The sequence below is a fragment of the Schistocerca serialis genome, chromosome 5, assembly GCF_023864345.2.
Source record: "Schistocerca serialis cubense isolate TAMUIC-IGC-003099 chromosome 5, iqSchSeri2.2, whole genome shotgun sequence".
Classification (NCBI taxonomy): domain Eukaryota; kingdom Metazoa; phylum Arthropoda; class Insecta; order Orthoptera; family Acrididae; genus Schistocerca; species Schistocerca serialis.
The window spans coordinates 237,232,042-237,245,733 of NC_064642.1; the positions used below are offsets into that span (position 1 = coordinate 237,232,042).

General features: G+C 43.6%; 1 protein-coding gene across 1 annotated transcript in view; it reads right to left on the reverse strand.

Moving 5' to 3' along the window:
• LOC126481667 (uncharacterized) overlaps positions 1-13,692 on the reverse strand; it is a 120,480-nt gene that overhangs the window by 43,417 nt on the left and 63,371 nt on the right. Inside the window, exon 3 of the mRNA XM_050105596.1 lies at positions 11,973-12,140. Coding sequence (XP_049961553.1) covers positions 11,973-12,140 — 168 coding nt within the window. The remainder of the gene's footprint in view (positions 1-11,972; positions 12,141-13,692) is intronic.

Consider the following 13,692-nt stretch of genomic DNA (forward strand, 5'->3'; position numbering starts at 1 on the left):
GTTGAATGACTTTTTACGATCTTCGTAAAGGCCTAACTCCATAACAAAGCATCGAATCACTTCGTTCAATTTTCGGTAACCAATGACATCCAGAAAAGATTGTTTACAATCGTCTTACAGAATTTCATCATGGACATGTTTCCATCGCGACGAATTTCGTGTAGGTTGACCAAAGTCGATTGTTGTTCCATAAACGTCGAACGTCGACGCTGTGGCTACATGATAACGAAGTGTCGGCATGTGGCTTTGTGTGAGACAGAGGCATCCTTAGACATTTCGAAGGCTGCAGTACATTCTGCATGTTTACAATCGTCTTACAGAATTTCATCATGGACATGTTTCCATCGCGACGAATTTCGTGTAGGTTGACCAAAGTCGATTGTTGTTCCATAAACGTCGAACGTCGACGCTGTGGCTACATGATAACGAAGTGTCGGCATGTGGCTTTGTGTGAGACAGAGGCATCCTTAGACATTTCGAAGGCTGCAGTACATTCTGCATTAACACTTAGCTATGATAAACATCTGTTCCTGATGGATTCCACACAATTTTACGGAAAATCATAAGCAGTAACGCATCAGTGATGCAGGAGTTGTCAGTGACAGACTCATAGGGCCATATACTGACCAAACAGATTAACAAGTTCAGTATATCACCGATTATTGCGCGATGAATTACCAGCGCTACTGCAGAACGTCAGCCTTGCAGAAAGACAAGGCGGGGTATCACTCCACTTTCTACTGAATGTGCGACAGTACATCACCGCAATATTTCATGGGTTATGGTTTGGTCGAGGCGATCCTGTAGCGTGACTTCCCCGTCCAACAGACCTGAATCCGTTGGATTCTTGGTTATGGGGATATTTGAACTGAGGTGAAAGTCATGGGATACCTCCTAATATCGTCTCGGACATCCTTTGCCTGACGTAGTCCAGCAACTATACGTGGCTTGGCCTCATCAAGGCGTTGGATGCCCCCTACAGAAATATCGAGCCATGCTGCCTGTACAGCCGGGCATGATTACAAAAGTGTTACCGGCGCAGTTCGTGCACGAACTGACCACTCGATTATGTCCCATAAATATTTGATAAGATTCATGTCGGGCGATCTGGGTGGTCAAATCATTTGCTCATGTTGCCCAGATAGTTCTTCAAAGCAATCACGAACAATTTTGGCCCAGTGACATGACACACGGACATCCATAAAAATTCCATCTTTGTTTGGGAACATGAAGTACATGATCCAGTTGGCTCATTTGGATCAGAGGACGCAGTCCATTCCATGTAAACACAGCCCACACCCGTATGGAGCCATACCAACTTGCACAGTACGTTGTTGACAACCTGGGTCCATGACTTCGTGGACTCTGCGCCACGTTCGAACCCTATCATCAGCTCTTATCAACTGTAATCGAACTCATCTGATGAGGCCGCGGTTCTTCAGTCGTCTACGATCCAACTGATATGGTCACGAGCCCATAAGAGGCACTGTGGGCGACGTCGTGCTCTTAGCAAAGACACTCGTGTCGGTCGTCTGCTGCCATAGCCCGTTAATGACAAATTTCGCCAGCTGTCTTTGCGTTTATTTCACGCGATGTTGCTTGTCTGTTAGGACTGACAACTCTACGCAAACGTCGCTGCTATCGATCGTTAAGTGGAGGCCGTCGGCCACGACATTATCCGTGCTGAGTGGTAATGCCTTAAATTTGGTTTTCTCTTCACGCTCTTGACACTTTGGCTCTCAGAATATTGAATTCGCTAATGATTTCCGAAATGGAATGTCGCATGCGTCTAGCTCCAACCACCATTCCGCGTTGTGCGGCCTTATCATGTCAGAAACGTTTTCACATGAATCACCGGAGCACAAATGACAGCTGCGCCAATGGACTGGCATTTTATACCTTGTGTATAGTATCGTATGTATGCGACACTACCTCAGTCTGTATGTGTGCATATCGCTTTCCCATGTGTAAAGGCATTGGTGAACGCGCAATCTATTGACAATGTGCAGAAGCTACAGGGACACGTGACCGACACGTGTGACGCAATCCGAACCGAACCAGGTGTATCTGAAAGCGTGCGTGAATCACTGCTAAGAAGAGCTAAAAGAAGTGTTAGAATGTGTGATAATCACATGGAGCGGTACTACCAATAGAGTCTGCTGCTAGGTAAGACAGATGAGAATCAGAGGACAGATTGTCCCGTATATCAGTAGGTATTGCTTTCTACACATATAATTTTGGGAAATTTTCTTCTAATTTTGACCAATACTGTCTCCTGTAGGAAAATGTGAGACATACTGTATAACACAGTAACAGGACAAAACATGGGTGTAGCCTATTCATACGGATCGGAAGGTAAGCGGCAAACAACAGACGGGGTGTTCCAAGACGACAGATTCCAACAAAAGAAGGCCTTTCATGAAGCATTTTCAAGAAAATGATCGTTTATGTCTTTGGTTACATTGCCATATAGCGATCAGTGTTTTAGAGGATCGCAGAACAGATAACTTTGAATTGTGTGTTACAAGTCACCGAAGTAATCTGTAAAAAGATCCGAAAACGTGGCATCATTCTTCACCATGAAAATGCCAGTTGCTTCACGTACCGTAATGCAGTAGATTATTTGACGAGGATAAACGTGGAACTAATGTCGCTTTGCCTGCTATTACCTAGTTCATCATATAAGGCCTGCTTTTTGTTCCCTTATTCCAAACAAAACAGAAAATGTGGACAGCTGTTTTGGTCACCTAAAAAGGCTGTTTTGAGGTACCTACATCATAGGGGAAAAAAAAATCTTTTTGAGGTTGCTTCGAACGGAAAACAATTAATACAAAAAGTTTTTGTTTCGTTGCTTTTGTAAAAACTTGAAAGGCAGTTCTTGCACGCATTCAAAAATTCTTCTATTGGATGGAAGGAGTAGTCAAAGTGTTCAAATCTGTGTGAATTTCTAAGGGACCAAAATGCTGAGGTCATCGGTCCCTAGACTTACACACTACTTAAACTAGCTTAAACTAACTTATGCTAAGAAAAGCACATACACACATGCCCGAGGGAGGACAAGGAGTTGTCAAGCAGACGATTAAAATTTGTTTCTAAAGTTAAATTTTATTAGTTGTTACCGTATTCACATTACTGAGTAAGTGATTACGGCTTTTGTTGGCTGAATGTGTGGCTCCTATATGTGCCACTCTGAAATCAAGTGATGGATTTTCATTTCTTCTTCTAGTATTATACGCTACCTGATCAAACTTATCCGGCCACGTCTACGTAACGCGGAATTGACCACCAGAAGTCACGAGACGCGGCCCGCTAGCATAAAAGGATGCGGGGATTATTGTGCTGTCAGTTGGAAACAATAACAGCGAAATGGGTCGGTCAGGAGAGTTCACTGAATCCAGTCATTGGATGTCACCTGAGTAACAAATCTGGCACGGATATTTCAACGCTTTTAAAGTTGCCCAAGTTGACTGTTGGTGATGCGACTGTGAAGTGAAAACTTGAAGGAAGTCGCCTGCCGTCTTATGTAGTGGCAACACTGAAGTACAGAGGAGGTGGTGTTTCTAAATGTCAGGGTCTGGTCCCCTTCCTGTGCTTAAGAAAACTCTAAATGCGGAAGGATATGAAGTCATTTCAGCATTGTGAACTGCACATGGTAGAGGAACAGTTCGGAGACGATGATTGCTCCAGCGTGACATGACCCTGTCATAAAGCAGCATCTGCAAGGCAATGATTTGTGGACAATAAACGTTCTTTAAATGGACTAAGCTGCCCTCCTCTCCAGACCCGTGTGTGCAGTATCGTTGTCTTCTCTGATTTCGGCTATTGAGGGGGAATGGGCTGTCACTCCTCCACAGACATTCAGATACCTTATTAAAAGTGTCCCGGGCAAAGTTCAAAGCACTGTAAAGGCCAAGAGTGGACAGGCCATATATTGAAGTTCACTATTGGTGCCCGGATACTTTTGATTAGATTGAGATATATTACTGCTGTTTCCGAAATGCTGTTGATTGCTGACAACAAATTCTGTAACGGAGTAAATGTTCCATGACGCTGGTGTATGCCCAACTGTTTGAGGAACTGTCTACAAGAACAAGAAGTTCTAGAGTGGACACCTAATATTATTATTGCTAAACGTCGCAGTGAAACGAATAGTTCCTTCTTCAACGAAAGGTTCCAACAGAATACAACATTAGTTGAGTGAAAATATAAGTTAATCAAGCTTTTATTTTTCACTTCCAAATTATGCTGTTATCTGTAAAGCATAAGTTCAAGAACTTAGAAGCTTAAGAAGAAGCATGTGACACGTATTTTGGGTTCTAATCAACCATCCAAGAATTTAGAATATTCTTTTCCATTTACTGATTTGCGCTCATACATTGTATCCAATTTTAGGATCAGGTCTTGTGTACAGAATTGCATGTTATTAATTTTATCTACGTTCAGCGACAGTTCCTGCAAAAGAAGCAGTTAATAATTTTTTCACAATTCAAATGTACTAATTGCTCCATTTTGCTTGATGACAATCCTTGCGTAGTCATGAAAAATACCTACTGTAGCCTTTGGGATATTTATTGGCCGATCTTTTATTCAGGGTGTTAAAAATGTACTCCACATTTTGAGAGGTGGTAATGTCGACTAAAACAGGAAAAAAATGTCGAACAAACATGGGCTCTAAAATGCTATGAGCACCTGTTCATCTTCGCTACTGTCACATCTTTTCTACCGCAAGCTCTTCGCTATTACGAACAATCTACGGAATGCAGTAAACAAATGACAGCACATCATTCTGCTATCGTGAAACAGCAGAGCTCCTAACGTAATATACTTGCTATTACATACGATCTGCACTTCCGACCCACCGCTATAGGAGATGGTCAGTATCGACAGAAACTTAAACGCTAACCTTCCTTCTTTTCTTGACGACCAAGACACGTTGATTTATTCACAGATATGTGATAGGTCTAAAATAGGAAACAACTGAAACTGTTGGTTAATGATATACTTCCAGGAGATCAGCCGAGTTTTATTTCAATTTTTCTAAATTATTTCGAAGACGACCCGACCGTCTTCTTCAAATGGTTCAAATGGCTCTAAGCACTATGGGACTTAACATCTGAGGTCATCAGTCCCCTAGACTTAGAACTACTTAAACCTAACTAACCTAGGGGCATCACACACGTCCATGTTCGTGGCAGGATTCAAACCTGCGACCATAGCAGCAGCGCGGTTCCGGACTGAAGCGCCTAGAACCGCTCGGCTACAGCGGCCGGCCGTCTTCAAGTGTTCGGAGTTAAGTTGTTTGTGTTCTTACTGCCAGTGCTCCAACCACCAAAACTCACAACACTTGAAGAAGACGAGTGGGTTGCTCGTCTAAACATTGTGCGAAAATGGAAATACAAAGTCGATTGAACTCTCAGAGGTAAATCAGTAATCAATCAACCACAACGAGGAAATCTGAATGATCGCAAAAGTTTTGTATTTTTCTTTTTCGTAAAGAAAACGAGACCCACAGGAGATGACACATAAGTATCGCAACATGTTTTAAGGAAGAAAATTCATAGCACGGTATGTTTCTGTCCGACGTCGTAGGGAATCATGCACTCTGTGAAAAACTCCAGGTTGGTCATGGATGCACTGGGAAACACTGATGAGTGGTTCGTCTAGTGTTTGCACATTATTATTGTTGCTTGGATACGCCAAAGATTTCAAGTATCTCCACAACAAAAAATCCAAGGGACTGAGATCGGGAGAGCGAGCTGGCCGACGTACTGGACCTCCCCGACCAAAAAAAAAAATTGCTCTGGGCACTATGAGACTTAACATCTTAGGTCATCAGTCCCCTAGAACTTAGAACTACTTAAACCTAACTAACCTAAGGACATCACACACATCCATGCCCGAGCCAGGATTCGAACCTGCGACCGTAGCAGCCCCGCGGTTCCGGACTGCAGCGCTAGAACCGCACGGCCACCGCGGCCGGCCTCCCCGACCAATCCAACACAGATAAAATGTCTGTGCGAGACGTTCTCGGACATTTCGGAGAAAATGGGTTGATGCGCCATCATGCATGAACCACATCGCCAGCCAATGTACGTCCTGTAGTTGGACAGGCAGGTCCGTTTGACGTGAACTGACGATATTGTGCATCAGTCAACGTGGTTGGTAGTATGTAAGGCCCCATTAGTTTATCGCCAATAACTGCTACCCATACATTACTTGAAAATCGGCGCTGATGCCTTGCTTCTTCAATTGCATGCGGATTTACAGCAACCCACTCATGTTGGACGTGGAAATTGGCAGTCTCATCTTGTTTGAAACCAGCCTTATCTGTGAACAGATCTTTGCTGTGAAAAGTGTATTTTCACCACAACTTTGCAAAAGTCATTGGCAGAACTGCATTCTGCACGGTTGATCTTGTGGCTGCAAGGCCTGAACACGCTGTACGTGATACGGGTGTAGCAACTGTACATGGCAGGATCGCCCTGGTTAGAGGATGTCTACCTCCGATAGATACTGAAATTCGACGTACACTAGTTCAAGGATCCTCTTCCTCTCGTTGCAATACCCTCTCCTCCATAACTGGAGTACGAATGGTGGTCTGCAATGATCCGCCGTTCTTGGAGCTATGGAACCAGAGTCTGCTGATAGCTGGAAAACACGACTGAGCAGCTGTGCTGATGGTAACATGCGTACTGGATATTTTTCAGCTGCCCTTTGCTAGACCGTAATAGAAAGTCATGTCTGTCATTATCCGTGTGGAAAAATAGGCTACCATTTTGCTAGTAAGTGCAAAGATAAAACTACAGCGTAAAAACATTTAACAAATTTAACAAAGCACAAACTGGTTCCGTTAGAACTAATGATGCGCTGCACTTACTCAGTACTGTGAATACGGTTTATAGCTAGTAACAACACTAACAGGCGTTACCGCATGCTGAATACATGGATAATAACAAAGGAATGTGTCTTTATTTGTTTACCGCATTCTGTAAGTCGTTCGTAATAGCAAAGAGTTTGCAGAAGAAGAGATGTGTTTCACAGCAGCGAAGATGAACAAGAACTTATATCTCCTTAAGTATGCATTTTGCAGTTCATGTGCACTGGACATTTTTGTCTTGTTTTGGTCCGTATTACCAACTCTCAAAATATGTAATACTTTTTTTTTAACACTGTTTATAACAAGAACGGCAGTAGATTCAATACCGTTCAAGTTCTCTTGGTGTCATGATCTGATACTCTGCATTCCTTTAGTAAGACTGGATGAAAACCTATTACGAACAAGATCTCTGATACAATAATATCAGAACGCTGTAGGAGAAGACTGTGAACTGCACACCTACACTTTCTGGTATTTGCACCGACTTGTCTGTACAGAGAGTGTTTGTACAGACGAACAGTTGCGCGTGAAAGAATAGCCGACTGAAAAATTTCTCTGAGTTACTGTCTGCGTTCGGTCTGAACGGAATCTGGCGGCGCTTGAACTGACGTGGACCAGATGTGCAAACCAAATGAATTGCTTTAGTACTATGGATGTGGCACGAAATGTTTATGGGATGATGCGGCTCAACAATGCAGGTGACATCACATAAGAAAATTTGAGATCATTTTCATTTTCCAAGTACCTCAACGTCACCATAAGTCTTTCATAAGCACTTATCGATTTTCTTATTATTTATATATTTAATCTTAATGGGTTAGGGACTTCAGGCCCACTATTACATCGGACAAGCGTTTCACACATACAACATTTTTACCACATAGTTATCTAAGAAATAAATGTAATTTTAATACGACGGATAGTAATAAATGATTTGAGTGTATTAGAGACAATCTCTATAAACAGTACTGACTAAGAACTCTTAAACTTAATACTGGAATTACAACAACTACTGCTGCTGCCACTAATAATAATAATAATAATAATAATAATAATAATAATAATAATAAGAAGAAGAAGAATAATCCGTAATTATTGATACATGTTCAATTACCCGAAAGTTACTAAATGCAATATAACATATACCGTACAGTTAAAAGAAAGTCACGCTTGATCAAGGTCCGCGTCACTTTCCATTTTTGACCAGACATAGCGTCTGAGAAAAGAAAGAAAGAATAATAATGACAATGATAATAATAACGATAGTGGCAGATATAAAAAGTATCGATAGGCGCACAAAATTGTTATTTTCTGATATAACGAGTTTCGGCGAAGGGAAATTTATGTAGACTGCACCAGCTAAGAGCACTAGATAATTGGGAAGATCTGGTTGGAAAAAGGGATGTAGCTGGATAACGAGTGTGTGCAGATACAAAGGTAGACATTACTGTGGCTTAGGTAGATGTGGCATTAACTGTCTTTTGAAACTGGGGATGTAACATAGTTTTTTTAAAACAATGAGGGAGATTTTTCTAGAGTCGGATCCTTGTTGCAGAAAATGACTTTGAGAAATTGGCTGCTTGATGGAATTTGCTCTGTGGGGAACGGGTGTTTCTTCCATATTGTTCAGACAAGAGTGTTAAGGCCGAAGAGAGAGATGATGGTGTGTGTACGATGATAAGATAGTAGAGGAGACAGAGTGTATGGAAATCTCTGCTTTTGTGTGCTTACAACCGGGATAATTGTATGTATGATGGTAAAATGTGATCAAAACAGTCTAATGTTGCAGGTATATCGAACACACGACTTTACAACCTTTTATTGGAGCCGTGAGCTTCCATGGACAGATCTAGCAGGGTAACATCGCTGTAATAAATAACTGAAAGTATAAGCGATTGTACAAATTTCTTTTTCAGCTCAAAAGAGAAGAGCTTTCTATATTTTTGTAGAGCATGGAGAGACGCATATGCCTTCTTGCACATTGCAGTTATGAGCTCAGTCCAATTTAGTTTCTCATCTATTATTACTCTTAGACTCTTTGCTGAGCGAGAGAAGTTGATATCTATCCCATTTAGGATTAAAGATTGCAGGGATTCCCGATATTTAGGGCTAATGAGCCTACAATGACCAACCAGTAGGTCTTGAGTTTCGGATGGGTCGAGCTTTAACCCTATATTCTGTGCCCGTTTTGATAGTATACACAGGTCAATGCTGCAATTCTCAGAAGGCGTCCTGAAGTTTATTGGTTTTGCACTTACATGCGACTGGAGGTCATCAACATACATTTGGTGATTGCAACAGGACAAAATTTATGACACATCATTGATACACAAAGAAAAGAGTATAGGACGTAATGCTGAACAGTGGGGAACGCCTGATACTGTCTCCTTTGTGACTTTATGGTACCAGACACCAGATGTGATGCATTGCTGTTGAGACGTCAGATACGAGTGGAGCCATTTTGTTGCACGTGATGAGAAATTTGAGCTACTGAGTTAGGCAAATAAAATGTCGAAGTCTACAGTGTTTGAAGGCTTTTCTGAAATCTAAGAAATTATGACAGTCGCCTACTGTCCATCCATGACAAACTTCAGGTCATCTTTTACCTTTAATAAGGTAGGTGTTGAGCTGCGATGTTTATGATAACATGATTGGTGTTCGTCTAGTAGGTTGTCTGCAGTTGGTTACCTGGACGTGGACTATATATTCCAAGTCCTTCTGTAAGGCGGCTTAATTATTCATGTAGCACCACCCTACATAATTTTATTCATATTTCTATGCTCCCACAGTACTCTCCAGGTCTCTTAACATTACGAATGGGTAACTGAGATGTTCTTTTGGTAATACGTATAACTAATATCGTGTAGGGCCCCCGCGAGCACGCAGAACTGCCACAACACGACATGGCATGGACTCGACTAATGTCTGAATTAGTGCTGGAGGGAACTGACACCATGAATCCTGCAGGGCTGTCTATAAATCCGTAAGAGTACGAGGGGGTGGAGATCTGTTCTGAGCAGCACGTTGCAAGGCAACCCAGATATTCTTAATTATGTTGATGTCTGGGAAGTTTGGTGGCCAGCGGGACTCTTTAAACTCAGAAGAGTGTTCGTCGAGCCACTCTGTAGCAATTCTGGATGTGTGGGGTGTCGCATTGTCCTGCTGGAATTTCGAAAGTTCGTCGGAATGCACAATGGACATGAATGGATGCAGGTGATCAGACCGGATGCTTACGTACGTGTCACCTGTCAGAGTCGTATTTAGATGTATCAGGGGTCTCCAACTGCACAGGCCCCACACCATTACAGAGCCTCCACCAGCTTGAACAGTCCCCTGCTGACATGCAGGGTCCATGGATTCATGAGGTTCTCTCCGTACCCGTACCCGTCCATCCGCTCGATACAATCTGAAATGAGACTCGTCCGACCAGGCAACATGTTTCCAGTCATCAACAGTCCAATGTCGGTGCTGACGGGCCCAGGCGAGGCGTAAAGCTTTGTGTCGTACAGTCATCAAGGGTACACGAGTGGGCCTTGGGCTCCGAAAAGCCATATCAATGATTTTTTCCTTGAATGGTTCGCACGCTGACACTTGTTGAGGCCCAGAATTGAAAGCCGCAACAATTTGCGGAAGGGTTGCATTTCTGTCATGTTGAACGATTCTCTTCAGTTGCCGTAGATCCCGTTCTTGCAGGATCTGTTTCCGGCCACAGCGATGTCGGAGATGTGATGTTTTACCGGATTCCTGATATTCACGGTACACTCGTGAAATTGTCGTGCGGGAAAGTCCCTACTTCATCGGTACCTCGGAGTGGCTGTGTTCCATCGCTCGTGTGTGAACTATAACACCATGTTCAGCTCACTTAAATCTTGATAAACTATCATTGCAGCAGCAGTAACCGATCTAACAACTGCGCCAGACACTTGTCTTATATAGGCATAGTCGACTGGAGCGCTGTATGCTGCCTGTTTACATATTCCTATATTTGAATACGCATGCCTATACCAGTTTGTTTGGCGCTTCAATGTATGAGTCGGGGTGTAGTATTTGTTAACTTCGCGGAGTTAGTCGTTGTGGTAATTGATGACGGGAGTTAGTTGTTTGATTTGCAGGATGCATTTTGCATCTTTGTACGATGTTTGCTCTTCTGATTTCACTTTTTATCAGCACTTTCTGATATGCTTTTGGCTTGGACATTGACAATATTTATTACGTGATCCCAGAATTGGATTCAAGATTTAAGTTAAACATAAAAGTTTCTTCAACTTTTCACTCATGGTCATCTTGTTGAAGGTTTTACCATCTGAACGCACATTAAGGAAGTTAAATAGCATTTTTCAATAGCGCACATTTTCATTCAAGAGTTAGGTGTCTCTCTTAATAAGTATGTGGTGCTGCGTGGTGGTTGACCTGTGTATTTCACGTATGGTTATTAATCTGTGAAGGTGGGCCTAACCCCGTTAAATTCAGGTGGACTATTTCATTACCTTCTGAAAAGTAAATTTGCATGATTGCATAGGGAGCTACACTCCGTTTTCTAATCAAAGGGACTTTAACTTCGTATCTCAGTGCTGTAATTTTGCATCTGAGGGGTATGCACTACTACGACCACAACCACTCCACCTCACACTTGGAGAGTGTAGGAAGACTGTAAATAGGTCGGCAATCAGCGGATGCTGTGGCAATGTTACTTTTTAGGTACTGGCTTAACTAGTCCCTTTTCTCAGGCCTCAGAGAAAACACTGCACCGTCATTTCTCCTTGTATGAGGTGTAACATACTGCAACCACACAAAGAATGTTTATTTGCTCTAGGTAGTTAAAGAAATATTCTTTTTCAGTTTTAGACCCTTCAAAAGATTAACGCGCGACAGCGTTACACGGTTTAGAAACCGCTCTTTTGTCCATATTATCTGCACTGGCCTTTTTCATTTTACTAGGTAGAATAGTTATAAACAAATACATTTAATTTGGCCATGATCAGAAAATACTCTATGTTCGCGGGCTACTGATTCAGGACTGTGCTTGTGAAGGGCGGTTTAGACAGTACCAGGTAATCAGCGGTGCAGAGCACGGGCAGTGGGCTTGGCTACTTACAGAGCAGGATGATGTGGAGGGGCAGGCGGCGGCCGAGGAAGATGACGAGCGCCTGCGCGTGCCAGAAGTTGTCCACGTCCTCCAGGCTGTACGACATCGCCTCCACCACCAGGCCGTGCAGGGCAGCCGCCAGCCACACGTAGGGCAGCCGGCCGCCGTTCCTCAGAGCTGCAATCACAGACGCCCGCTTACTCACTACGAACTACTCTCAAAGGTATGGCTGCCTGGTGCCGGTTCTTTCGGACACGTCCGAAACAACACACCATGCGGAACTCGCGGCTGTGATACATGCTATGTACACTACTGACCATTAAAATTGCTACACCAAGAAGAAATGCAGATGATAAACGGGTATTCATTGGACAAATATATTATACTAGAACTGACATGCGATTACATTTTCACGCAATTTGGGTGCATAGATCCTGAGAAATCAGTACCCAGAACAACCACCTCTGGCCGTAATAACGGCCTTGATTCGCCTGGGCATTGAGTCAAACAGAGCTTGGATGGCGTGTACAGGTACAGTTGCCCATCCAGCTTCAACAAGATACCACAGTTCATCAAGAGTGGTGACTGGCGTATTGTGACGAGCCAGTTGCTCGGCCACCGTTGACCAGACGTTCTCAGTTGGTGAGAGATCTGGAGAACGTGCTGGCCAGGGCAGCAGTCGAACATTTTCTGTATCCAGAAAGGCGCGTACAGGATCTAAAACAAGCGACCGTGCATTATCCTGCTGAAATGTAGGGTTTCGCAGGGATCGAATGAAGGGTAGAGCCACGGGTCGTAACACATCTGAAATGTAACGTCCACTGTTCAAAGTGCCGTCAATGTGAACAAGAGGTGACCGAGACGTGTAACCAATGGCACCCCATACCATCACGCTGGGTGATACGACAGTATGGCGATGACGAATAGACGCTTCCAATGTGCGTTCACCGCGATGTCGCCAAACACGGGTGCGACCATCATGATGCTGTAAACAGAACCTGGATTCATCCGAAAAAAATGACGTTTTGTCATTCGTGCAACCAGGTTCGTCGTCAAGTACACCGTCGCAGGCGCTCCTGTCTGTGATGCAGCGCCAAGGGTAGCCGCAGCCATGGTCTCCGAGATGATAGTCCATGCTGCTGCAAACGTCGTCGAACTGTTCGTGCAGATGTTTGTTGTCTTGCAAACGTCCCCATCTGTTGACTCAGGGATCGAGACGTGGCTGCACGATCCGTTACAGCCATGGGGATAAGATGTCTGTCATCTCGACTGCTAGTGATACGAGGCCGTTGGGATCCAGCACGGTGTTCCGTATTACCCTCCTGAACCCACCGATTCCATATTCTGCTAACAGTCATTGGATCTCGACCAACGCGAGCAGCAATGTCGCGATACGATAAACCGAAATCGCGATAGGCTACAATCCGACCTATATGAAAGTCGGAAACGTTATGGTACGCATTTCTCCTCCTTACACGAGGCATCACAACAACGTTTCACCAGGAAATGCCGGTCAACTGCTGTTTGTGTATGAGAAATCGGTTGGAAACTTTCCTCATGTCAGCAAGTTGTAGGTGTCGCCACCGGCGCCAACCTTGTGTGAATGCACTGAAAAGCGAATCATTTGCATATCGCAGCATCTTCTTCCTGTCGGTTAAATTTCGCGTCTGTAGCACGTCATCTTCGTGGTGTAGCAATTTTAATGACCAGTAGTGTAAATTGAGGGTGG